At 49.9% G+C, this 24159-nt stretch overlaps 1 protein-coding gene across 1 annotated transcript in view; it reads right to left on the minus strand.

Moving 5' to 3' along the window:
• The window catches only part of GRIK4 (glutamate ionotropic receptor kainate type subunit 4), a 290617-nt gene that overhangs the window by 82145 nt on the left and 184313 nt on the right, over positions 1-24159 (minus strand). The window contains exons 8-9 of the mRNA XM_021696357.1: positions 20033-20185; positions 19223-19327 (exon numbers count right to left, since the gene is read on the minus strand). Coding sequence (XP_021552032.1) covers positions 19223-19327; positions 20033-20185 — 258 coding nt within the window. The remainder of the gene's footprint in view (positions 1-19222; positions 19328-20032; positions 20186-24159) is intronic.

Genomic DNA, 24159 nt, shown 5'->3' on the forward strand with positions numbered 1-24159 from the left:
GACCCGATTTTCACTACCCACCTGCCCCAGCCCCAGACTCCCTCATCTTACCCAAGCCATCAGATAGGTTCCCACAAAAGCCAGGGATAGAAATGATTTACCCGGAGCCAGATCTGACAGTCGGAGCAATGTGTCCCCCCCCACCGCCGCCAACCTCTGGGGACACAGCAAAGAGAGCCCCTAAGCTCTAGTCAGGAAATGAATCTCCCACCCACCCTCCCATTAGCCCCCAAGAAATTAATAAACTCATCAGATGCAACAAAGTGGCTTGGCAGCTATCACCCAGCGCAATCTAATTGCAGAAAGGCGGTGGGAGGGAAAGCGAGAGACAGAGCCGGGCGCCCTGGGATACTGGCTAATTGCCCCACCCACTGGGCACCCTCCACACCACACACATGCCAGGGGTGGGCAGGAGACACAGCTCTCGTGGCTGACAATCTGTTGCTCTGCCTCCAGCCGGATTCCCTTGCTCCACCCTGCTGACACCTGCCCCCCAAACTTCCTGCAGGAACAGCTGTTTTGTCAGCCTCTTCCACATGCCTTCGTGTGCCAGCCTGATTATGTTCAAATGATGTCGTCCCGTGGCCCTCTTTCTGTACTTTCTGTCTCTCCTACTTGCCCTGCCTTTGTACCATGTCCATGGACTTGGATGACGCTGTGATAGCCTCGACAATACCTTAATGCAGGTAAGAAAAAGGCACCTTCTGCTGGGCCGATGTGGCCACGCAGGTGCACGGCTGGGCGTGCTGGATTCCATCCTGTCCTCACTCTTGAGCTCTGCACCATCTGCACTATGAATGCTGTGGCCCCAGGGTGGGAGGACCTGAGTTTAACGTGGCTTCTCTGTTGATGAGCTGTGTGACCTTGGGGAAGTTACTCAATCCCCCTGAGCCTCAGTTTCCTCCATCTACAAAATGGAGGTGACAATAGTGATTATCACCCCACAGACTACTTAACGAGACTAAAGGAGATGGTACGTGTGTGAGCACTATGCAAGCATTCGTTAATTTACTTTTTAATGCCATGGTCTGAGACAGAAGGTGGGATCTCTCCCATGCCCCTACCGCGGGCGTTACTGACCCAAGTCACAGAGCTGGTAAGTGGCAGAAAACAGGACTTGAGACAAGGCCAAATGTGCCGCTTCACGGAGATCATAATGTTTACAATGAATGTGTACCTCTTCTCACAACTGATTCTGATGCTCCCGGGAGAAACATCTCATGATCGAAGTGTTTCGTCAAATACGAACATGTCTGTAAATAAACGATACGGGATGTGTCTGTGTGTACGTAGAAGGTATCCTTCATCCAACATTCCTAAAGGACGCAGGATTTACGTTAATTTGTGTTCATATGAATTAATAATAATCTTGCTCCTTAAGCACTAAAATTTTGGAGATTTTAATTATTTATTTGAAAACACTGTTCCCAAAAATTCTTTCAAAGAGAATTACACGTTCCACGGCCCTCTTAAATAGAGTGAGAGTCTTGGCCTTAATTCAATGTCATCGTTATGAAGGCAGTGCTCTGATACAACGTTGCTATGCGTTACTGCAATGTGGATGGCCACTTGCCTTCATTTCTGTGCTTTGATAAGTTAATTTGTTCACTTCTCAGAGCGTCCCTTTCCTTGTGAACTGTCACTCGGGACTGCTGTCAGGATAGCGGCGTCTAAGCCCTGGGCGAGCAACCAAGGGACCAAGCTCGAAAGAACTGCCGTAAGGAGAACACAGATGAGGCCGGATGGGATGACGGGGCTCCAGTGAATGGATTCCGGGGCATCAATACAGACTACCCACAGTCCTTTGCAAAGGCCACTGCTGGACAACTGAAGGAGTGTCGGAGACCTGCATTTAATCTGGGTGTGACCCTGGGTCAGTGTAAGCAAGCTGATCACTCCCTCAGCAATCCGCCTTGGGAAATGCTTATCCAGGGCCATGACCCCAGGGGTCCCCTGCTGCTTCCTGAAAGAGCTGGTAGCATGTCACGTGGGGTGGGGAGGCCCACGTTAGCATCTATTCTGTGGCCACGCGGCCCAGGGGCCCTGAGCAAGTCAGCAAACTTCCCCGAGTCTCCCCCTTCCCTGGCCTCCACTCTCGTCTTAGTTCCCACTGAGCTCCCCTTGGACAAGGTGACACTCTGGCCCTTTGTTCTGTTTTCCACCCAGCAGCGGGCAGTTGTCTCGACACAATCTCCAGTATGACCCCACTAGCCCCCGGCTTAAAACCCTGCAATTCTTCCCATTTTGGTTTAAGGACAGAGATCCTTCCCACAGCCTATCAGGCCCTGCAAGGCCGGCCTCTGCCCACTGCCCATGCTCATCCCACACTATCTCCTCCAGCTTTATCTGTGTGGCAGTCACACGACGTGTTCAAGTGCAACAAGCCCCTTCTTGCCAGGGTCTGTGTGCATGACATTCCCCCTCTGGAATGTTCCTTGCTGCATATCCACCCTGACCCCAGGCCTCATTCAGCCATTCAGGGGTTGTCAAACCGTGGACTACAGGCGAAACCTGGCTCATTGCCTGTTTTAGGAAATAAAGTTTTATTAGCACACAGCTACACCCGTTCACTTACGTATTATCGGTGACTGCATTCATCTACGAGGGTAGAGTTGCAAAGTCTATTTACCATCTGGACCTTCAGAGAAGTTTTCCAAACCCTGATCTAGGCCACACCTGTGAATCCTTCAGGCTGCAGGTCAAAAGTCACTCCTTCCAGGAGTCCGTTCTTTCCTTTTTCTCCCAAAGTCAAACTTCTCCCCAAACCATCTTCTCTTCCCTTTCCGAGCATTTGTCTCAGGCTCTAATTATATACTCAGCAACGAGACCATTGCTCACTGCCTATCTTTCTTGCTATGCCACCAAGGGCGAGCCCTCTGCTGTCACCTGAGGAGGTCGGTCCTGCCCAGAGAAGCCATGCGGGCCCCTCCCCAACAGCCCTCTCAGGCCCGCCTGGAATCACTCAGGGCTGTCATTTTGCCCATTTGTTCTCTCCCAAGTAGGTAAAAAGGGATTCATTTTTAAAGCCCCGAGGGATTTCCTCACATCCTTGCCTGTGTCTGTGGGTATGTACTCTGTAACATTTAACATTTTATGTACCTTTGGGTGATTGTTCTTTGCACTCTGCGCTGCCGGGATCTAGCTTCTAGAGAAGCTGACACCACCCCCAGGCCAGGCAAGCCCTTCTGCTCCAGAGCCAGAGTCTGCAAACACTTATTGATCACCTTTGCATGCTGGACACTCAGCCACCGGTTTGCTTACATAAATTTCCCTGATTCTGTTATTTTTCCCACCTGAGATGTAGACACTTCAGACAACAGTAACAATGCTTAATATAGGCACTTGATACAAGTTACTATTGAATGACTGAATGAATTAATGAAAGAATAAAAGAAATGGAGACTCAGGGATGTCAGACAACTTGCTGTGGATTCCAGCTAATAGAAGGTTAAACTGGGATCTGAAGCCATGTTCTATTTACTACTATACTGTCTGGTCAAGTTGGGGCAGGTGTAGGCTATCGTGATCTTAGGACCTGGGCCTTTCCACATACCTCTCTGATCACTATAAACTTGTTCTTTGGACAACACAGCCCTGAAGAGAGTCTCCTACAAGACGCCACAAAATCGAGGCCAAGGTGCAGGGAGGTTGCTTGACACAAGGGGATGCAGGGTTGGGGGATGCAACCGGAAGACCCACATTTTCTTTCCGACTCTGCCATGCATAAGCTGTGTGATCTTGGGCAAGTCACGTAACCTCCTTAAATCTTTCTCATCTGTAAAATGGAAATAAATGAACCCACTTGCCCATAGCACAGCACTGTTGTGGATAATCAACTGAGAGAATGTTATGATGGCTTTTGATGAGCCAAAAGAAGCCATGGGAATGGAAGATCACAGTACTACTGTCTGTCTGGTAGCAATGCGGCTGACCAGAAATCAGGAGATTTGACTTCAAGTTCATCATGCCCTTGCCATGTGGATTGGGAAGTCAATTTTGCTACCTAGAAGGTAAGGGTAAGTCTTCCTTCCCTTCTCCACTTGCTGCGATGATCTGAGGTAATCCCAGATGTGACAAAAGTTTAAAGCCCTATCCAAATGCAAGCTCTTTTTTTATTCCAGATCCTGGTTCTCTGGGACCATCCAAAGTTGGATAAACCATAACCAAGGACTCATTTTTTTTTGACCTCAGGTTCAGGGTTTGAAGTTGAAATTCTCACGAGGAAGGATGCATACAGTAATACATGAACATCTCCTTGAGTGCACAGAACTGATTTTGACCTACAGGCAGGACAGACGACAGTCAGGAATGAGACACTATGGCTAGAGATCCCCGGAATTAATGAAGATTGAGTTACAGTTTCAGAGTCTACAGTACAGGGCTGTACCTGGCTTGACTGAAGGTCAGTTCAAAGGCTTGTAATGGAAACCCCTACTGTAAATACCCCTGGCATGAAGGAATTAAGCATTTATTGAATTTACATCCGATATTTCCAATCTTAAAGTTTAGTTTACACGGGAGACTGGGTCACAAGGACGGACCCCGTTGACTGTCTGAGGGGGTGATTTAGGGAACAAAAGGCATTGCTGATGTTGGCCAAAGACCTTGTTCTCTTAGCCAAAATATTCTTTTAACACAAAATATATGCTTACATACAGAATGCTCTGAAAATTCAGGATCAAACGACAACAACAGCAGGGCGCCTGGGTGGCTCAGTCGTTAAGCGTCTGCCTTTGGCTCAGGTCATGATCCCGGGGTCCTGGGATCGAGCCCCGCATCGGGCTCCCTGCTCCGCGGGCAGCCTGCTTCTCCCTCTCCCATTTCCCCTGCTTGTGTTCCCTCTCTCGCTGTGTCTCTCTCTGTCAAATAAATAAATAAAATCTTTAAAAAAAAAAAAAAAACGACAACAACAGCAAATACCAAAGGCAAGAGATCAGAGACAAGCCCTGAGAAAACTGGGAAGACTTTGCATCAAAGGAATGTCCACCTGTGCTTTATTAAGCCACGACTCAGTTGGTCTAAGGCAGTGTTTTGTTCGAGTGTGGCTGCTTCCCATTAGTGGGTTCTGAAATCACTTTGGTGGGTTAAGAACTGCACCTTAACAATGAAATCGAAATCCAGACCAGATCAGAGAGTACAGCCCATGGCAGGGGCCACCATGCTTCATAAGCTCTGGGTTCAGTTACATACAGGCAGGTGTCCATTTGTTCCTGAGTTGCAACCCACGTGCAAGTCACGCTCCCAAAGTATGAAAGTGCCTGGAGCAAAGGATGTGGACACCTTGCCTGTTCACTATAATCAGCCCCTAGCAGAGCTCCTGGAACAAAGCTGATGCTCAATAAACACATTTTTGGCAGCCATAAATTCCTAGTCCCCATCACGTATAACTCAAGGACTGACTCTAAGAAAATTATACAAGCTAATACTTTTGAACACTTACCACAGGCCAGATACTAGACTAAATGCTTTACATTCGTCATCTTATTTAATCTTCCCAACCACACTACTAGGGAGATACTGCTACCATCCCCATTTTACAGACTTGAAAACTGAGACTCGGGAAGGGTAAGTTAGTTCAGATTCAAACACAGGCAGGTGTACTGGACCATACTGTCCCTGAGATACTAATTCTCCCAGGCTATGGATCATAACCATTTAGTAAACATCTGAATTGTTATTCCTCACCCATTGGTATTTGCTACAAAGTTCCTGTCTGAGAGTCCACATCCCTGAAGTCAGCTTTTGCTTTTCCCTGTCTTTGATTCTGACTTCCATACCTGGAAGAAGTTATGTATTTATTTATTTGAGAGAGAGAGAGAGAGAGAGAGACAGTGCATGAATGGAAGGGTCAGAGGGAGAGGGAGAGAGAATCTCAAGCAGACTCTGTGCTGAGCACAGCACCTGATGCAGGATTTGATCCCAGGACCCTGAGATCATGACCTGAACCAAAACCAAGAGTCGGATGCTTAACTGACTGCACCGCCCAGGTGCCCCACAACAGGATATTTAAATAAAGCTTGAGGAAGAGAACAGTGGAAAAAGTAAAGCTTCAGGAGTTCCAGCTTCCCAATCTGGCTCTGATGGCAGACCTCAGGTTCAGGGTTTGAAGTTGAAATTCTCACGACTCTGAAAGTCTCAGAGTCTCACACCAAACCACTAGCTCTAGGAGGCCCTTGCTCAGGTGAGTCATGCTCCCCGTTACTTGGGGGATGCCCACCCGCTCTGACTCAGTCAAGTCCCCATTGCAGGGACTCACGCAGAGGGCCCTACGCTTCTCCTTTGCAGCACGCATCATGCTTGTAATCATATAATTATTTCAGTTATTATTTGTTTCAGGCCCATCTCCCCCCACTACACAGTACACTCCATGAATGATGAGGCTCTGTCTTGCTCCCTAATACCCCTAATGCCTAGCAGGGAATCAGTGTTTAGTAAACAGTTAGTGATTGCATTCATAAATTCCCCTATGTAGCTCCAGCTCCCAGGACAGTGCCTGGCCTATAAGGTATAATGGGTGCTCGATAAACATCTGCCTAATTGTACTATGAAATTCCTTCGGGCAAGTCACTTCTGTTTTAGTCTTCAGTTATCTCACCTATAAAAGAAGGATATAGCGCAGTCCTATCCAGCTCTAACCTGAATTCCTAAAAATGATGGCTGTATTTATAATGTGGTATGGTTTTTCAAAGTGCCTTGGGGGCAAAGCCAGGGAGAGACAGGCCCGAGAGGGACAACACAGAGCCTCTGGACAGGTGACCAGAAGCTCAGCTGCACAGGCTCGAAGATGAAGTACGATGAAGGTGGCCACCAAGAAGGGGGTGTGAGGAAGGGCCCTCTCCCTCCTGCCATGAAATAGCTCTCCCTATGCCCTGTGGCTGACACCTGGCATTCCACCAGTAGAGCCTGGTCTTGGAGCCAAGACTCCGTATGGTTAACGTGCAAATAAATTGGCAGCGTCAGCACTGCTCCATTGACAAAGGGATGGCTGGTTTGATGTGAGGGAAGACAGTACTCTTCTACCCAGACCACACCTGAAATACTGCAGGTTGTTCCAGACACTGCTCTGTAAGTGATTAATGAGTGTACTCCAAGGATACTGACCAGGAAGGTGAGAAGACTGAAGTCATACTATATAAGGAAAAAGGAAACACAGACAATGGAAAGGATAGAATAGATGTGTGGACCAAGGAAACAGAAATAAGGACAAAAGGAAAAGGCTTCAGAAAGAAGGAATCTTGCCCAATAGATAGCAAATCTTTCTAACAATGAGAGCTTTCTACTTCCTATAAGTAATGAGTTCCCCGACACGGGAGGCATTCAAGCACAGACTCTACTTCATGAGAACACATTTGCAAGAATCCAAACATCTGATTAAAGCAATGGTCTAAAGGACCTTTATTTTTCGTTTTGGCCCCAGGACTGTAGGATCTAGATTCTACTTCTATATTAGGGCAACCAGGAGGAAGACCAGGGCATCAAGGAACAGAGGAGACCCTCAGATATTATAAGAAAACAAGAGGGTAGGAGTATGGGGTAGTAAATGCAGAGAGAAAAGGCTACTGTAGGACAAGTTCAACAACTCTTAAGTGCACTCATTCCTGGTCTTCTCTCCTGGCTGAATCTCACTACAGTAGATTCTCATTATTTGCAGCGATTACGTTCAATAAAGTTGCCACAAATACTGAATTAGGGGATGCCGAGCCACTGCTCCTAGAGGAGATGCAGGGTTAGGGTCCTGGGAGGCTCTGTTACGACATTTTCCTCAACAGTCAACACACAACCTCGTTTTATGTGTTTCTGCTTCCTCACACCATACGTTATACATATTGTCGATTCACTCATATTGAACAACAGACTGTAATTCACACCTGAATGATGCTTCTGGAACACCTGCATTTTTCTGTAAGGCACATCACGGCTTTCTGGTGCTTAGGTCCATTAAATAGCACTGCAGCACTCAGCTGGGGGCGGGGGGTCATCTTAAACAGCGAAGTCCCCAGGAACAAACACACCGGTGTGAAAGGCATGACAGTAAGCAGACCGCAAAAGGGCCATGTGTTTACAGTACGAGGGCTGAAAGCAGACACAGACGCTGGGAACGTGCCTGTCCGCTGACTCACATTTTTCACTCCTCTCCCAGTCCGGAGAAGTGCTGCGAGTACTGTTTCTGGGACACAGGTAGATTTTAGGGGGTGGATGGGTTTGCAAAAGCAGAATCCACCAATAATGAGGAGTCAGCTGCACTCTGTGTGTGCTCGAGCGTTTGGCTCTTGCCAAGATGGGCCCAGACCTCCATCCCGATTCCCCGCCCTCTGGGATATGAAGTGGCATTTGGCCCAGCCCTCACCGCTCCTGCTGCCAAAGAGAACAAACCCACAGCGGCTATTTTCAGGGACTCTAGCGACAGATAAAGGCTGTCCAGGGCAGCTCAGTGCACGGCAGGCTGCTCTGACTAAAAAAGCCGCCCTCCAGAGACATGCTCGGGGGACTTCGCAGGCTCTCCCATGAGCTCGGGGCTCCAGAAGGGCAATCTCCCGACACAGGGCAGCGAGGGTGCCCGGACTGTGTTTCCTTCTTGTATTTTTGCTTCTCCTTTTGGACAGAGGTACTTCGTGAGTTGAAGAATTTCCTTTACCTCCATCACTCCCTCCTTTTCACTGGCGTGGTCAACAACCTCACAGACTCTCTTCCGAACCTCTCCGGGGGGATGACCAAAGTTGGTCTGGCTCACACTGGCAGGGGCCGAGTGCACGGCAGAGCCTGTAAATAGGAAAACCCAGCTGCACGTCCCTCTCCCACCTCCCAGAAGGTAGAAGGGATTTCAAATGAGCTGCCAAGGAGAGAATTTATCAGAGAGCTCAGGCATGCTTGAGATTTTTCATCTTCTGAGGGAATTACTGCCAATAAACATGCCACGGTTGGGGCATGGAGAGCGCCTGACTTCATTTATTTGTTAAACTCGCCAGGTAGAGAAGTGTCTTGGGAAAGCAGTTGTACTAATAACACACAACTTTGAGCTCTGAGCGGCAGATGCCAGTTGAACTAATGGTTCTAATGAAGGGTCTGGGCCTGAAGGAGGATGGTTGCTCCCTGTCTTTCAAGAGTCAGTAGGATGCTGAGCTCACAGGGAAGGGCTGAGAACGGCCCATCCCTGCCCCTACCGGGAGGCGGGCTCACAGGAAGCTGGTGTGTGGAGGGGCCTCACTGCACTCTGGGCAGATGGGGAATTTCTAGTTTGGGGGTGTCGGCAGCTCTCGTCGGAGCAGTGCTGTGTTAGGTAGGCCCTAGATGTTCTGTAGATTCTCCCAGGAAGGGAGACCCGTGACTTCTGGGTCTTATCTTCGCCCCACCCAGAGCCACTGCCACGTAGTAGGGGTGATGCTGCCGCATTAAGGAGCAGACGGAGGGCAGAGGTTAGGGACAGAGAAGCAGAGAAGTAGGGGAGGGGAAGGCCATGGGGAGCCCCTCCTGCAGCAGGGAGGGGCTGGATGGCAGAACTCAGTTCCCTCAAGCACGGGCTGGCCTTCGGTGCGTTCCCGCAGGGTTCTGGACTTGGAGCAGGAGTGACGTAAGCACATGGCTCAGTCCTGCTTTGTCCTTCTCCCTGCCCTGAACCAGGCTACGAGCAAGACTCCAGGAATTCCGCATACAAAGACAGAGAAATATATACACAGACATCCCCAGGAGAGAGAGGACAGGACTCAATTCTGCACAGTACAGCAGAATCCTCCAAGCACATCTACAAACAGCCTTTTGTTTTGTTCTCACAATAATTTTATAAAGTCCATAAAGCTGATATCATTAGGACCATCAGCCCTATTTTACCGGAGGGAGGGGCACGGAGGAATAAAATGCTAGGATCCCTGCACATGGCTCCCCCTCACCTTCCTGGGCTCCCCCCCGCCACCCGACCTGCCTGCCCTCAACTGCCCACACCTCTGGTCTGTGGCGTGCCCACCTCTCAGCAGAGCTGATGACGCGGGCTGCTTCATGAGACCAAATTAGCAGCTCAGCCTCTTCTAGCTCTCCCAGGCATGAGCTGGCTGAAGAGGCACGGAGAAGAGTCACTCTGTACTGGCAAACTTCCCCAGGCTGGGCTCAGGATGCGTGATGGGGCATATTACAAGAAATATGTTTAAAATGCAGCACTTTGCAACCCCGCTCCTCTGCCCAAAAGCAGCCCCCCGTTTGAAAATTTAAGTAGCTCTAATTTGTTTGCCGGCTGATGTGTGAATAAGCTTCTGCAGTCAGTGAATTTCCCATCAAAGCTGATAAGCAGGAAGTGCCAGTGCTTTGGGAGAAAGAACCAGATGCATGTGGGCTGGGGAGACAGGAGGAGAGAGGGTCCTTCAGGTCATACCCTTCCAAAGCCAGCTCATCTGCCCCTTGGCTGTGTGTCATCTGGGGGTGGCCAGGAAAGCCAGATGCCCTCCCAGGAGGAGGGACGGAAGAGCCCTTTAATTCACTAGAGAGGGTGGTGCTCTGGGAGAAGGGAAAGACGTGTATGATGATTTGAGGGGCCTCCCATTTCACAGCTTCAAATTCCAGTTGCCAATGGAGAGGCTTGTCATAGGAACACTTTGAACAAACTGGGGAACAGTAGCTTTAGAGAGCTCTCATGACAAACTCCTAGGCCCCCAGGGCTTTGGCGGCCCTGCTGGACATGAGCTCCTCAGGGCTGGAATGGTCCATCCAGCATGTTCCCTGCATACTGCCCAGGCCCTGGCGCCTGGCTCTGCACACACACGAGTCCCTCGTTTGCTGGTGCATCCCTTTCTCCAGGCCTGCGCTGAGGCCCACTCTCGGCAGGGGAGGGCTGCGTCCGTACTCAAGGATGAGGGTCAGTGAACCCACAGGAGAGGCAGAGTGTCTGAGCCGCGTGACACCAGAGGAGGCTCAGAGGAAGCAGGGCCCAGCCTGTGACGGCCTTGCTGGGGAGCTGCCATTTCACTCTGGGAGCAAATGGGGCCCCCGAGGGGTCTCAAGCCCGAGTGACACACGCCCATCCGCATTCTCCTGAGGGAGAGCTAGACCCGATGACCCTTCGGGTCTCCTCTGGCTCTAAGAATTCATGCTGTTCTAGGAGACATCAGCTATTTCAAACCTCATGCCCATTCCCCTTCTCCCGGCTCCTTAATTAAAAGGAAGACGCAAGTGACTTCTCAGTAACCTTCAAAGCAGCCCCCATCCTCTCCCCAAGAACTGCTGTCCCAGAATTTCCTCATCAAAGGCAAAGTGCTCACTGGCTCGCTGGCTCGTGGGGAATGGCCCGCCAAGCAGCCTCCCCGGCCGGCCCACTCCTGTCAGCTCTGTCCCCCAGCCAGGGAGCTGGCACTCGAGGCTGCGGATTTCCAGCAATCCAACCCCCGCTCCAGCGCTCCGAGCCAGGCTCCGCAAAGGCAGCTTCAAAGGATCTGCATATTTATGGTAAACTCCTTCCTCAAATTGAAAATGTATTAGACAGTAGCAATCAGGACACTCTCAGAGCAGCTGGCAACCTGTCTGAGCCTTAATGGCTGTTGTCGTTAGCGCGGATGGGACCTGGGACCCGTGCTGTCACAGAGGCTCATGACGGGAGGGGCTGGGCGAAAGGGCACAGATGCCGGGCAGGGCCTCCCCACGGAGGGGAGACCCCCTCCTCACTGCGCCCCCCAATGCCACCTGCAGGCAATGGCGGCGCAGACTCTCATGGGACAGGGTCTTTCTAGGGTTTTCTGTTGCTCTTCGTTTGTTTGCTTTTGAAGCGGGAAAAAGGGTCTGGAGGTGGGGGCAGGCATGCCTGTGTGGGGGCTTGTCGGGGAAGGTGGCAGGCGAGGAAATTCGAGAGAGGCAGCCTGTCCTCCCAGCAACTGGTGGGCCCGGCAGGAACTGAGGAAGTTGGAGCTGGGCTCCCTGAATCTTCTGGAGGACATGGGACCCCTGAGTCCTTGGTTGGCGAGGGTGACTCACGAAAGCCATCTGGCTCATCCCCCTGTCTCGTTAGAACTACACTCAAGCCATTCCAGAGAACCAGCCCCTTGAAAAGCTGAGTTTATATCAGCTTTGGAAAACGAAACATGGCCATCAGTTCTCAAGGCTTTTTCCTCGCCCACTCTCGGCCAGATCTGCATTTCTCTCCATCTCCATAGGAACCGACTTAAGTACATAAGTGGTCCAAGGAAGGGGTGGCTCAAGCATAGTTTCTATGAAAAGTTCATGTGAAAATAACCCCGAGTATTTTGGGGGGTGGGGAGGGGGCAACTGGAACAAATTAATTGACCCCAAGGTCCGGAGTTCTGAATGAATCAAAGATTCGAAGGCTAATTCCAGTAAGCAAGCTAATGCGGGGAGTGGAAATTTAGTGTTTGTGCGGGTGGTGTTCTTATCTCTATCCCATTTCACCCCATCTGGAATGTGGTCCTCAATTTGGGCTTCATGCTCTAATAGAGACCTAAACAAACCCAAAAGCATCAATGGTGTGAGATTTGGAGGCCATATTGCATTGGGAACAGCTATGGGCTGTTATTTTCGGAAGGAAATATATCAGAGGGTCACCATGGTAATTGTTGACTACAGTTTTTGCCTTTCCCCAAGGATTATGAGCTCTCAAAGGGACCATGACTCATGTATCTCGCATTCCCAGCCCTGGACACAGAGAAGTGCTCAAACAGTGTTATGCTAAATTTCAGGAAGAAGTGAATGAATGAAGAGAATCAAACTATTTTCAAATATTTGAAGAGTTGGTAAAAAAAAAAAAAACACAAAGTGGGCCATTCTAGCTGCTTCGGAGGGCAGAATTAGGAGGCAGATTTTGACCCTCTGCCTGGAAGACCTGGGAATGTGTCCTTTGGGAGGGAGCGAACTCCCCAGCCCAGGGCAGCTCGAGGAGAGGCTGGGTGACTGCTTCTCTCAGGGACAGCATGGAAAGCATTCTTGCACTGGGATGGAAGATTAGACTAGAGGCCTTGGAGGTCTCCCCTAACACATTCTGGGGCCAAGCTGCAGAGTGGAAAGACCACAGACTTTGAAGATAGCCCAACCTGGACTCAGTTAAGTCTGGAACTTAGTAGCTGTGTGGATGTGGACACATTACTTTATCTCTCTCTGCCTCAGTTTCTTTACTTGCAAGATGGAGGGAGTAGCCTTTATGTATAGCTGATACAAAATGAGAAATTTTAAATATCTATGTACAACACTCAGCATGGGGCATCATGGAGGAGAGCTATTATCATTATTATGTCAGAGAACCAGCATTCTACCTAACCACAGGCAAGCAAAAGAGAGTGCCATGCCAATATAGTTTCATTAATCCTTGGGTTTAACAAGGCCAAAAGTTGAGGGGTTACCATCTTCACACAGAGGAAGAAAACTGAAGTACCCCCATTGTGATGCATAGTGATCCAATAGGAAATGTGAGATCTGCATCTTTAGCTAGGGATGTTAGACCCCCATGCCTCAGCCTTCCTTCTCCCAAAGGCTTAATTAGAGCCCATTAAGCCATTTCCGATCCTCAGATGAAAGGTGTGCTCATTCTATTACAGCCCTAACAAAGTCACTTGGGGGCTGCTCAGAATCTCTGATCTTTAGACTAAGTTAAATGAAGGAAATTAAGGGCCCTTTAAGGCCGTGCTTCTTTTGTCTCCCTTGTCTCTTTCAAATCTGATTTATCCCAAGTGAAGAAGGGAGATTATACTATTCCAATGCAATCCAGGACATCTTCTGGGAAGTGAAAAGGGAGAATATGGGATGGAGAAGGGAGAGCTCACATAGGCGGAACTAGAGGATGGACTTAGGGAACCCAGAAGCAATACCATTGACTTCTAGGCCCATAAATAAGCAACTGGGAGACGGTCCAGGTTCAGAAATGTCACTTACGGGACACTCTAGGGAACATTTCCCTCCAAACAGTCTCCAGTGGGAGTTCCACAGAATTCCAAGATGGAAAACCCTCTCCAAACAGAATCAAAATAGTAATTTTTTAAATGGTAAAAAAATAACCCTGAATCCTGAAAGACTATTTTTAAAATGGTAATAATCCCTTAATCAGCCACCAGCCGGGAATATAGCATTTGGTTCAGACATTTTACCAATTACAACCCACTGGGTCCCTGTGTGGTGCTTTCTAAGTAATCAAAACCCGTTCTTAATAGCTGCTCGCCCAGACAGGCAGAGAAAGAACAAAACCAAATCCAAATGAGAAGACACCATTACTAAGGAAAGCCCAGCCCAGCAGGTCCCTGGGAACAGGTGACAGCAAAGCAACAGACCTGGGTAAAGTGTTTTGATTTGGGAGCTTAGGGATTCCAGGAAAGTGAGCAAAAACCAAGAGCAGAAGGTCCAACAGCAAGCCTGAGCGTGAATTTTAGCCGGGCCCAAAGTCCTTGCTAATAGTGAACTTGGGTCAAGTTCCTTATCTTCCTTGAGCGTCAGTTTCCTTATGTGTGACGTGGGAGTTTATCCACCTTCAAGGGCAGTCCCCCAGGTCAGACGGGATCTGTGCAAAGTGCACATGTGGTGCCTGATTCACAATAGGTACTCGAGAGATGTTATTTCCTCTATTCCTGGTTACTCCCCCTTCCCCTGCCAGCACCACCTTGGATGGCATTGGAAGAATATTGGAGCAGAGATACTGACTTTCCTCCCACCCTGAAAAAGAAGCCCAATTAATTATCACTCCCCAAACCATTTCTTCATCCTGTAATAATCAGGGGAAAGACACCTATCAAGAGGCAAAGATTGGGCTGATGATTGAGATGGGACCTGGGGACCGGGGCTGCAGAGCTACGTCTGTGCCCACGATACACCTTGCACGGTATTCACCGGTATTCACAGAGCCTGAGCGAGACAGGAAAGTAGCAGGACAGTCACCAGATCTGTTGAAGAAAAATGGGTAATAAAGAGGATTATCGCAATCCACTTTATAAATCCAATCAAGAATGTGTGTCCCTGGAGAAACGGGAACCCTCTTACACTGTTGGTGGGAATGCAAACTGGTGCAGCCACTCTGGAAACCAGTATGGAGCTTCCTCAAAAAGTTAAAAATAGAGCTACCCTACGATCCAATTGGGTATTTACCCAAAGGATAGAAAAACATTAATTCAAAGGGATACATGCACCCTGATGTTTATAGCAGCATTATTTACAATAGCCAACTTATGGAAGCAGCCCAAGTGTCCATCCATTGATGAATGGATAAAGAAGATGTGGGGTATATATACAATGGAATATTATCCAGCCATAGAAAAGAATGAAAGCTTGCCTCTTGCAATAACAGGATGGATCTAGAGAGTATATGCTTAGTGAAATCAGTCAGAGAAACACAAATACCATATGATTTCATGCACATGTGGGATTTAAGAAACAACACAAACAAGCAAAGGGAAAAAAGAGAGAGAGGGGCAAACCAAGAAACAGACTCTTAACTACAGAGAACAAACTGATGGTGACCAGAGGGGAAGGGAGTGGGGGGAGGGGGGAAACAGGTGATGGGGATTAAGGAGCGCACTTGTTGTGATGAGCACCAGGTGATGTATGGAAGTGTTGAATCACTATATTGGACACCTGAAACTAGTATTATACTGTATGGTAACAAGTCGGTATTAAAATAAAAACTTAGAAAAATGTGTGTCCCTTAGGGTAGCTGAAGGTCAAAAACACCATCCTCTTTGATGGACTCCTTGGCTCAAAAAGATGGGGGTGGGCTGTGGGGAGGTTAAGAGGAAATTCTATGCACAGAGGGCACTATTTGTCAAAACATAGCCTGTGCCCCCCGCCCCCCTGCCGCACTGTAATCGTTTATCTGGGTGCTAGCCAAGAATAGGCAGATTCCTGGAAGGCACTCCATTTTGCTGACTCAGAATTTATAGCTGTGGGGCCTGGGAATGTACAATTACAGCAAGTACCCTGGGTCATTCCTGTGCACATCTAGGTTTGAGACGCCTTACTTACCCCAACCCTGTGTGCTGCCAGGGAGAAGGACCAGTAGCTGCTGTTTAGGATGCCCCCAAGCAGAATCTCCTGCTGGGCTGGGCTGGGCTGGGCTGGGCTGAGCTGAGCTAGGGGCTGGTGATGCTGCTTCTTCCCAGCCTGAGACGTAGCTGCTGGAGAAGTAGCATTAAAAGGGGAAGAGGTACTTTGAGCCTAATCAGCTGTCATTCAAGCAGAGGGTGGGGTCAGGGCCAGCCAACTCTGCCACCCGAGGTTGCCTGAAGGAAGGGGGCTGGAAGGGGGCTCTTTCCAGGGAGCACTCCGAACGCAGGCCTGAGGTTCAATGGGGAGATATTCAGAGCCTGGGACTGGGCCTTCTGTGGAGTAAGTCTGGGGCTTGGCTTGAGCATTATGTTCTCCTAACTACTGCTTCCCCACCATGATTACCCCCACGCACTTCACATTTCCCTACCCTTTTTTATTTTTCCTATAGCACTTATCACTACTGACACTGCTTTATATATGGATTTGCTTGCCTATTGTTTGTCCCATACTACAATATGGCCCCCAGAAAAGCTGACACTTTGCCCATTTTTTAAAAATCTGTGCTCACAGAAGTCAGCCTGCAATTTCCCTACAGGCTGGAGGCTTCATTTGTTCAGGGAATTAGGAGCCCGAGGGCATGATCTCAGCTTCATAACCCCCAAATTGCACTTATTATTTTCCCGTGTCACCAGACTATGAGCTCTTTCAGGGCAGGGACTGTGCCTTCTGCAGCTTGGTTTCTTCCGAGCCCAGCACAGTGCCTGACAGAAGGAAGCAGTTCTGTTTCTAGATCCAAGAGTGGAAATGTAACAGCTACTAGGAAAAATTGTACAGAAAAAGGTAGGTGTGCTGACCCTCTAGGGTCAAATCCACACTCATAACGACTTGCTTCTTCTGCATAAATGTGTAGTTGGGGAAGCCAGAACTCATACTCATACTGAGCAAATGCTAATCCATTGGTTAGATAAATGAGATGACCATTCGGTGATACTCTAGCCCAGTGTTTCTGGCTATCTACCTAACCCTGGACTCTCTCCTTTTACCTTGTTGTTTTCCAAGAAGGGTGGCCTAGCATATTCACTGGGATCCCCCTGAGCCCTCGGTGTCCATATCAGTTCCTGGGTCCTATCTGAGGTCTACCCAATGGGACCCTTGTAGGGTAGAGTCTAAAAATCTGCTTTTTGAACAAATTACCAAGGTGATTTTGATGCATGATTTGTCTGTCATAACGGTTAAGAACGTGGGCTTCAGGGTCAGAGATGTCTGGGTTCAAAACCAGTTGCCATCACTAACTGTTCAGGGCCAGGTCTGGCCACCTCCATGAGTGTTCATTTCCTCACTTATAAAATACGGATTAATAAAAAGTACCTATCACCGACTACCAACTAAGACGAATAAACCCTAACTAAGATGAAACAAATAACCTGAATAGTCCTACAACCATTTCAGAAATTGAATTTGTAATTTAAAGATTCCTGAAAAAGAAATCTCCAGGCCTGGATGGCTTCCCTGGGGTGTTTCACCAAACATTTAGAGAAGAATTAACAGCACTTGTATACAACTCTTTCCAGAACACAGAAGAGAAAGGAACATTTCCCAATTCATTTTGTGAGGCCAGTATTACCCTGATACCTAAAGCAGACAAAGGGAGTAAAAAAATAAAGCAAAAAACCCTCCAAGCCCACTGCAGACCAGTAATCACTCAGAACGTAGACGCTAAATCCTCAGTAAAATGTTAGCAAACCAAATCCAACAATGCCTAAAAATTATACACTGTGTCTAACTGGGATTTATTCCAGGTGTGTGAGGCTGGTTAAACATTTGAAAATCAATTAATGTAATCCGCCATATGATCAAGCTAAAGAAGAAAAATAACATGATTCTATCTGTTGACCCAGACAAAGCACTTGACAAAATTTAACACCCATTTCATGGCAAAAACTCTCAGGAAGTTAGAAAGAGAAGGGAACGCCCTCAACTCGATAAAGAACATCTACAGAACACCTACAGTTATTAGGTGCACATTTAACAGTGAAAGGCTGAGGGCGTTCCCCCTAAGATCAGAAACAGCTTATCGATATTGAACCGTGATGTTCTAGCCACTGAACCAGGCAAGAAAAGGAAATAGATGGCATCCAGATTGGAAAGGAAGAAGACTGTCTCTATGCGCAGGTGACAAACAATTAAAATAAAAATAAATTGAAAGCACCTAGCCTGTAAGGTTAAATGAGAAAAGACATATGACACACCAATATGGTTTATGGCCGGTGGTAAGAGCTTAAGAAATGCCAAGATGCTCTGGGATGAGGATGAGGATGATGATGATGACGATGATGATGATGGGGGAGGAGGAAAGGAAGGGGAAGAGGAGGAGGAAGAGGACGAAGAATCTGAATAATCTCTGGGAAAGGTGACTGTAGCCCCTTCACAGGCACATTCCCTTGCTCAGCTACTCTGACAGCCGGGAGCCCTCCAGTGTGTCTGCTTCCTGCTATAATTAACACATCAGTTCCTATTTCTCCAGCTTTTCTAAGGCTGCAGAAAGCCTGGCCTAAGAATAGGGGGTTGATTATCCAGTCGACGGGGAGGTTGGGAGAACTTCAGGGAGGCCCCTGGAGTGGCTGTCAGAACCCCTGTCCCACTGATGTGAGAGGACCGGACAGAGGGAGAATAAGCTCGTGGAGGAAAAGCAGGTGGGGGGTGGGTGGGTTGAAAAGGAGCTTCAGAGGACGGAGCCATCCGGAGCTGACGGAAGAAGACAGGTAGCAGACAGGAGGGGAGGGCTGTGACCGGCATGAGGCGGGTGTGGATCGGTCAGGAAAGAGCCAGCAGGAGGGAGCTGGCCATCCCCTCCAATGCCGAAGGGACCCAGTTGGTTCCTTCTCCACATGCTCTCCGGAGTCTGACACTGATTCCAGGGTTAGGGCTAAAGTCAGGGAGCAGAGTAATCCAAAACAGTGGGCATGGCCTGGGAATTCCTTCCTTATGTGATACCCTCTTGCCCCCCTGTCCCTACAGAAGGTGAAGGCCTCCCTCTTGGTATTCTGCTGGAGCTGCCATCCCTAACCCACGCTAGCGAATTTGGTGGCAGGAAGTGGGGGGGGGCCAGTGCATGCCAGGAGCCGTGCACAGGAAGCAGCCTGTAGTTCCTGGGGATAACTGAGAGCAGGGGCCATCCTGCGTGCCAAGGAGAAATGGGATGGGAGGGCTGGGGACACAGAAAGGAACAATGAGGAAGGATGTACTATCATGGCGGCAGAGCAAGACTTACCTGCCGAAAACCATTCCTGGTGAACTGTAAGATTTTCAAAGCATAGTTGGACCTCTGCCCTTTGCTGTTGAATTCAATGTGGCCGGTGAGACCTTCCAATTCTACCTGTCCAAGAGAGAGTGAGTTACAGCACCAAATGGGCCCCGTGTTCTACTTGGCTCCAAGCATTCCACACATGGGCTATTTAAGGATGCCCAAGAGAAAGCAGGCCATCAAGGTCCATTCTCCTGCCTGTCTCTCAGCCACAGGATCTCGTGACTACAAATGCGATGTTCCTGGAATGAATTCAGACTTGGCTGGAGCTGGAGGAGGAGGAGGATGCCCCACACCCCATGACCACATAGCCGCTGCATAAACCGACACAATACCAAGATGGCAGCCTGAACTCCAATTCTCCAGTGTCCCTCCTCCAGGCCGTTGGCTGTTAATAGAATCTATCCTCTTTGGGCAGCTGCTCACCCACCTTCAGGTCTGCAGGAAGTCAGGAAGACCTGACTCTAAATGCAAAACCGAAGCTACTCTGCACCAGGCTTCTCTGAAGGAGATGTCTTCTTCGTGGGCTAGAGATCCACGTCCACCCCACCAGAGGGGACACGGCTGGAGACATGGCTGGGAAAGCCAGCTCCAAACCATACCTCCTCAGCGGGGTGTTGGGGATCAGGGAACAACTGTGACCCAGAGTGCACGGAATGGGGTCACCGCAGATGGCTGTTTTATCTGTGACTGTGATATCCCGAGGAGGCTTGCGGGCACAGGGCCGCGAACAGAGCATCCCACCCACCCCCCTGCGAGGCCCCAGCCGCCCCTCACCATGCGCAGGTAGTTCATGAGGCTGGTGCCATGCTGCCAGATCTGGGCCGAGCCGCAGGACAGAGGCTTCACGCCGATCTCCTGGCTCCGGTTGAGCTCCTGCACCGCAGTGACCACAGCATAGACAGCGTCAAACAGCAAGGCCGAGGACAGCTGGGAGAGGGCGGACGGCGGGCGGGCGGGGAGCGGCAGGAGGCCCAGGGAGACGGAGGGATGGGTGTGAAGGGGGAGGGTAAGGGAAGGGAAAGGAGGAAGGAAAGAAGGGAGGGGGACGAGAGAAAAGAGAAACAAAGAAGAAATAAGGGCACTTCTTTGTTGCCTGGGGCCCACCGCCTGGCTCTGGGCCAGCTCCGCTTCACCTAAGGGTTCAAGTGCTTGCCCGAGGCAGACAGTGGTGGCAAAGACTTCTCTGCTATTGGACCATCCAGGTGTCCCTTTGAGCCCCAACTGATTTCAAGGATATCCTCTTCTCTCTTTGCTCCAGGGAGGTAGCAACTCCCATTGCTGTCAGAAATCCCTAAGAAGGGGATGAGGCTGCCTATCCCGGGAGGAAGGAAGGAAGGAAGGAACCTGGACGCTACGTTCGGATTTGCCCAGTCTACGATGCTCAACTGAAGGTCACCTACTCCTAGAAGACCCCAGGATATCGCGTCTTCCTGGATATAGCTACTATCGGTCTACTACTTTGTGCTACTCAGTGTGATGGGTACTTACGAAGCACATGGTAAACGCAAAGCCCTACGATGAAGGCGGGCTTCCTGCTTCCTGCTACAATTAGCGCATCAGTTCCTATTTCTCCAGCTTTTCTAAGGCTGCAGAAGATTCCCGCAATAGATTACAGTGGAAAGGAGAGGGTGTACGGAGACCGGACCCAAACAAGGGTAACGGGAAACTGAGTGAGTGGACACAAAAAGGTTGGCGGGGTCCAAAGAGGAAGATCCTGTTGGCTGATCAAGAAAACGTTTCTTGGAGGACATAGTGTTGGAACGGAGCACTGAAGGATTTTGGTAGAAACGTCATTGGATCTGGGAGGGGGAGCAGCTGGGGATAGGGGAAAGGCACTCCAGAAGTAGCACTGCCCACACAAAGGGGTGGAAAGTGTGGGGCACACTTGGGGGTGCGTGGGAGGGGAAGAAGCAACAAATGAGCAATGTAGGCAGGTCTGCGGCGGGAGTCAGAGCCCGGGGAAGAAGCCAGTGAAGCTTCTTCGTATCTTCATCTCCCTATTCAACTGCAAGCTCTTAGGGCAGGAACATGCAGGGCCTTCATCTCTATATCCCGCACAGCCCCTAGCACTGGGACCCGGCATGTCGTAGGCTCCCCCAAGACATATTTCCAGAATTGAATTAAGTTTTGGGTGAAATCTGCCCACCAAGGCTCAGCCAGAGCACTGCCCAATGAGTTGACTTGAGGTTAGCAGCTTTGGGTAGGGGCAGAAAAACAGAAGCTGCCTGCCCTTGAGGAGTGTGCCATCTAAGGAAGCAAAGACACCAGGCTGTGCACATACAGTCCCCGACAAGAAAAACCGAATGAGTGTAAATGACAATAGGGACAAACCATACAGGACCCCTGAGGGGAGGACCCATGGGAACAGTGACATTGGGGTCTGTCACTTCTTATAACCTCCTCCTCCCTGGCCAGGCCCTAGGAGACTGACCCCTCCAAGGAGGGAGGCAGGGAGGCCATCTCCTGACCTCTGGGATTTTTTTCAAGCTCTCAAGACAGAGTGGAGGCATCTTGAGGCAGGAAGTGCAGGAGAAAGAGCTCGAAACCGGGAGGACTAAACCCAGTTTGGATCCCAGCCCTCACGCATGTGCTGAGCGATCTGGAGCTGTGGAACCTTGGAGAGAACAACGGTTTCCTGTAAATGAGAGGCAGCCTCCCTGGCTCACAGGTTTGTAATGTGCTCTGCAAACTGTGCACCCCCTGGGTGAGGGCAGGTGTCAGCTCGGGAAGCAGGTGCTGGCTGAATGAAGTCTACGGAGAGTCACAAGAACAAGGAGCTCAAGGCAGGAAACAGGCTGGGAAGAGTGACTTATTCCCTCTGCAGCTCAGCTGCCTGTTGGACAAGGAGTCCTGTGACAGAGACTTGGTGGGGGTGGGGGGGTGGGGGGTTTGCTGACTTTGGATCATCTTTCTAAAAGGCAATTACAGGGGAGAACAGCCCAAGAGAGTTTCCCTGCCCCAATCCACGTTCACTTGCATTGCAAAACTGCCCGGCCTGTGTATTCCTTCTTCCTCCTTCTTCCCCTCTCTCAATCCCTCTCTTGCTCCTTCTTTTCTTCCTTCCACCTGCTTCTTTTCCTTCTTCCCACATTTATTCAGCTCCTACGATGTGGCAGCACTGGAGACCTCAACCTCTCCTGTTCTCCTCCGAGACATCCATATAGGCAGGAGCCCCTGTGTTCCCTGTGCCTGGGCTGGGCCTTCATCCCTCTCAGCTCCATCACCTCTCCTTTCTGTCCGCTGGCCCTGAAGTGCCCTGTGGCCTAAAGACCAAGCAGGTAGGGGCACTAAACGGAGTGATCAGGACCAGGAGAAAGCTCTGCAGTCGGGCTGAGCCATGCTTGACCAGCCACCTCCCTCAGGTCCCTCCCGCCCATCACCTTCTGCTCTCTCCTCCCCACCGCCTTCCCCTCTGCAGCTCGGCTCCTCCTTCATTGATTCCAGGCTCACCTGCAAGGCACTCGATGCTTCTCGGCGAGCCCACAACTGTCCTTGTCCTTTGCACATAATTCATTTCCCCCTGAGTACATGTGGCTCCTTTATTAATGGACCTCTCACATTTCCTTGCCAAAAGGACATATGGAAATGATCAAAGCTACAGACTCTCCCTTTCCAGCTTAGATAAACATTGACCCGAGGAGGGGGGGCATTGGTTACCGCTACTGACATTGGCCCCTAGATCCTTCTGTTTGGCTATTTAAATGATATGGTAAATTAATTTCTGTCCCACTCTCTCCTTTGCCTCCCAGCTAATCTGTCCATTCAGAGAGTCTCAAAATCTTGGCCTGTTAGACTGGGAAGGATCCTAGAAATCAAAGAGTCCAACTCTCTTATTTTACCAATGATGAAACTGAGGCTCGAAGAATTCACATCCTGCCCAAAGTCACCAAGCAGGACAGAGGCAGGGCCAGGACTGGAGTCCCAGGACCCTTTCTCCAGTCTGGTTTCCTTCTGTGTCTGAAACATTGTCCTTCCATCCTCTCGAGAAGCCGGCAGTGAGTCATTATTCTGTCAGATTTATCCCCATGCCCAGCCTCCCGGGACAACATGGACAATCTTCTAGACGTGGTCACCTTCTCAACAGCAGACAGGAGCATGAGACTCTTGGAGCAGAGCTGGGGGCAGGGAAGGGGAGTGGGCAGGCCTCTCTCTTGTCCTGGGTTTGGCCATCACCCACTTTGCCCCTTGGTCCGACTGGTTGTCCTCATGTTAGCCTCTCAGTGAAGAGCCACTTGGAAATGTCGTTAGAACAGGACAGAGCAGGACAGAGGGGACAGTGGGAGGGGACCATGAGTTGCCTACCTAGCACCCATTCTCCCCTTCTTCCTCCCCAACAGAACCCCCACTTTGTTCAAGTATCCTCCATCCCCCAAGCAGCCATCAGGGGTGGCTAATCCAGCCCCAGCTCTCCAGGGATCCGGAGTGGTCCAAGAGTCTTCCCATCCCCCCACCAACATGTGACCAATCAGTGGCCCAATTCTGACCAGTGAGACACGAACTGAGACCAGGGGGGAGGGGTCACGTCTCAGAAAAGCTTCCTGTCTCTGAGAGAGGCAGTCCTTCCTCCTCGTCTCGGCACTACCATGTCAGGACATGATGCCTGGGCCTGCGGCAGCCAGCCTGGCTCCGGCCCAGGGATGGACTTGACACCAAGGAGGACAGAGAGGAATAGAAGGAAACTGGGTTTCTGAAGACATCAGTCCAGAGTCTGCCTTCCCTCTCAACTTGCCATGACACAAGGTCACACGCTTCCTTTTTCTCCATAAGGCAGTTTAATACCAGATTTCCATTGTTGGAAGCTGAATGCACCTTAACCAATACGAAGGCCCGAGGGACCCCCTTCCTCCCAGGGCACGGTTGCCTCAGGCCCTCAGAGAGGCCTGGGCCTCCTCATCCCCCTC

The sequence above is a fragment of the Neomonachus schauinslandi genome, chromosome 11 (assembly GCF_002201575.2).
Source record: "Neomonachus schauinslandi chromosome 11, ASM220157v2, whole genome shotgun sequence".
Classification (NCBI taxonomy): domain Eukaryota; kingdom Metazoa; phylum Chordata; class Mammalia; order Carnivora; family Phocidae; genus Neomonachus; species Neomonachus schauinslandi.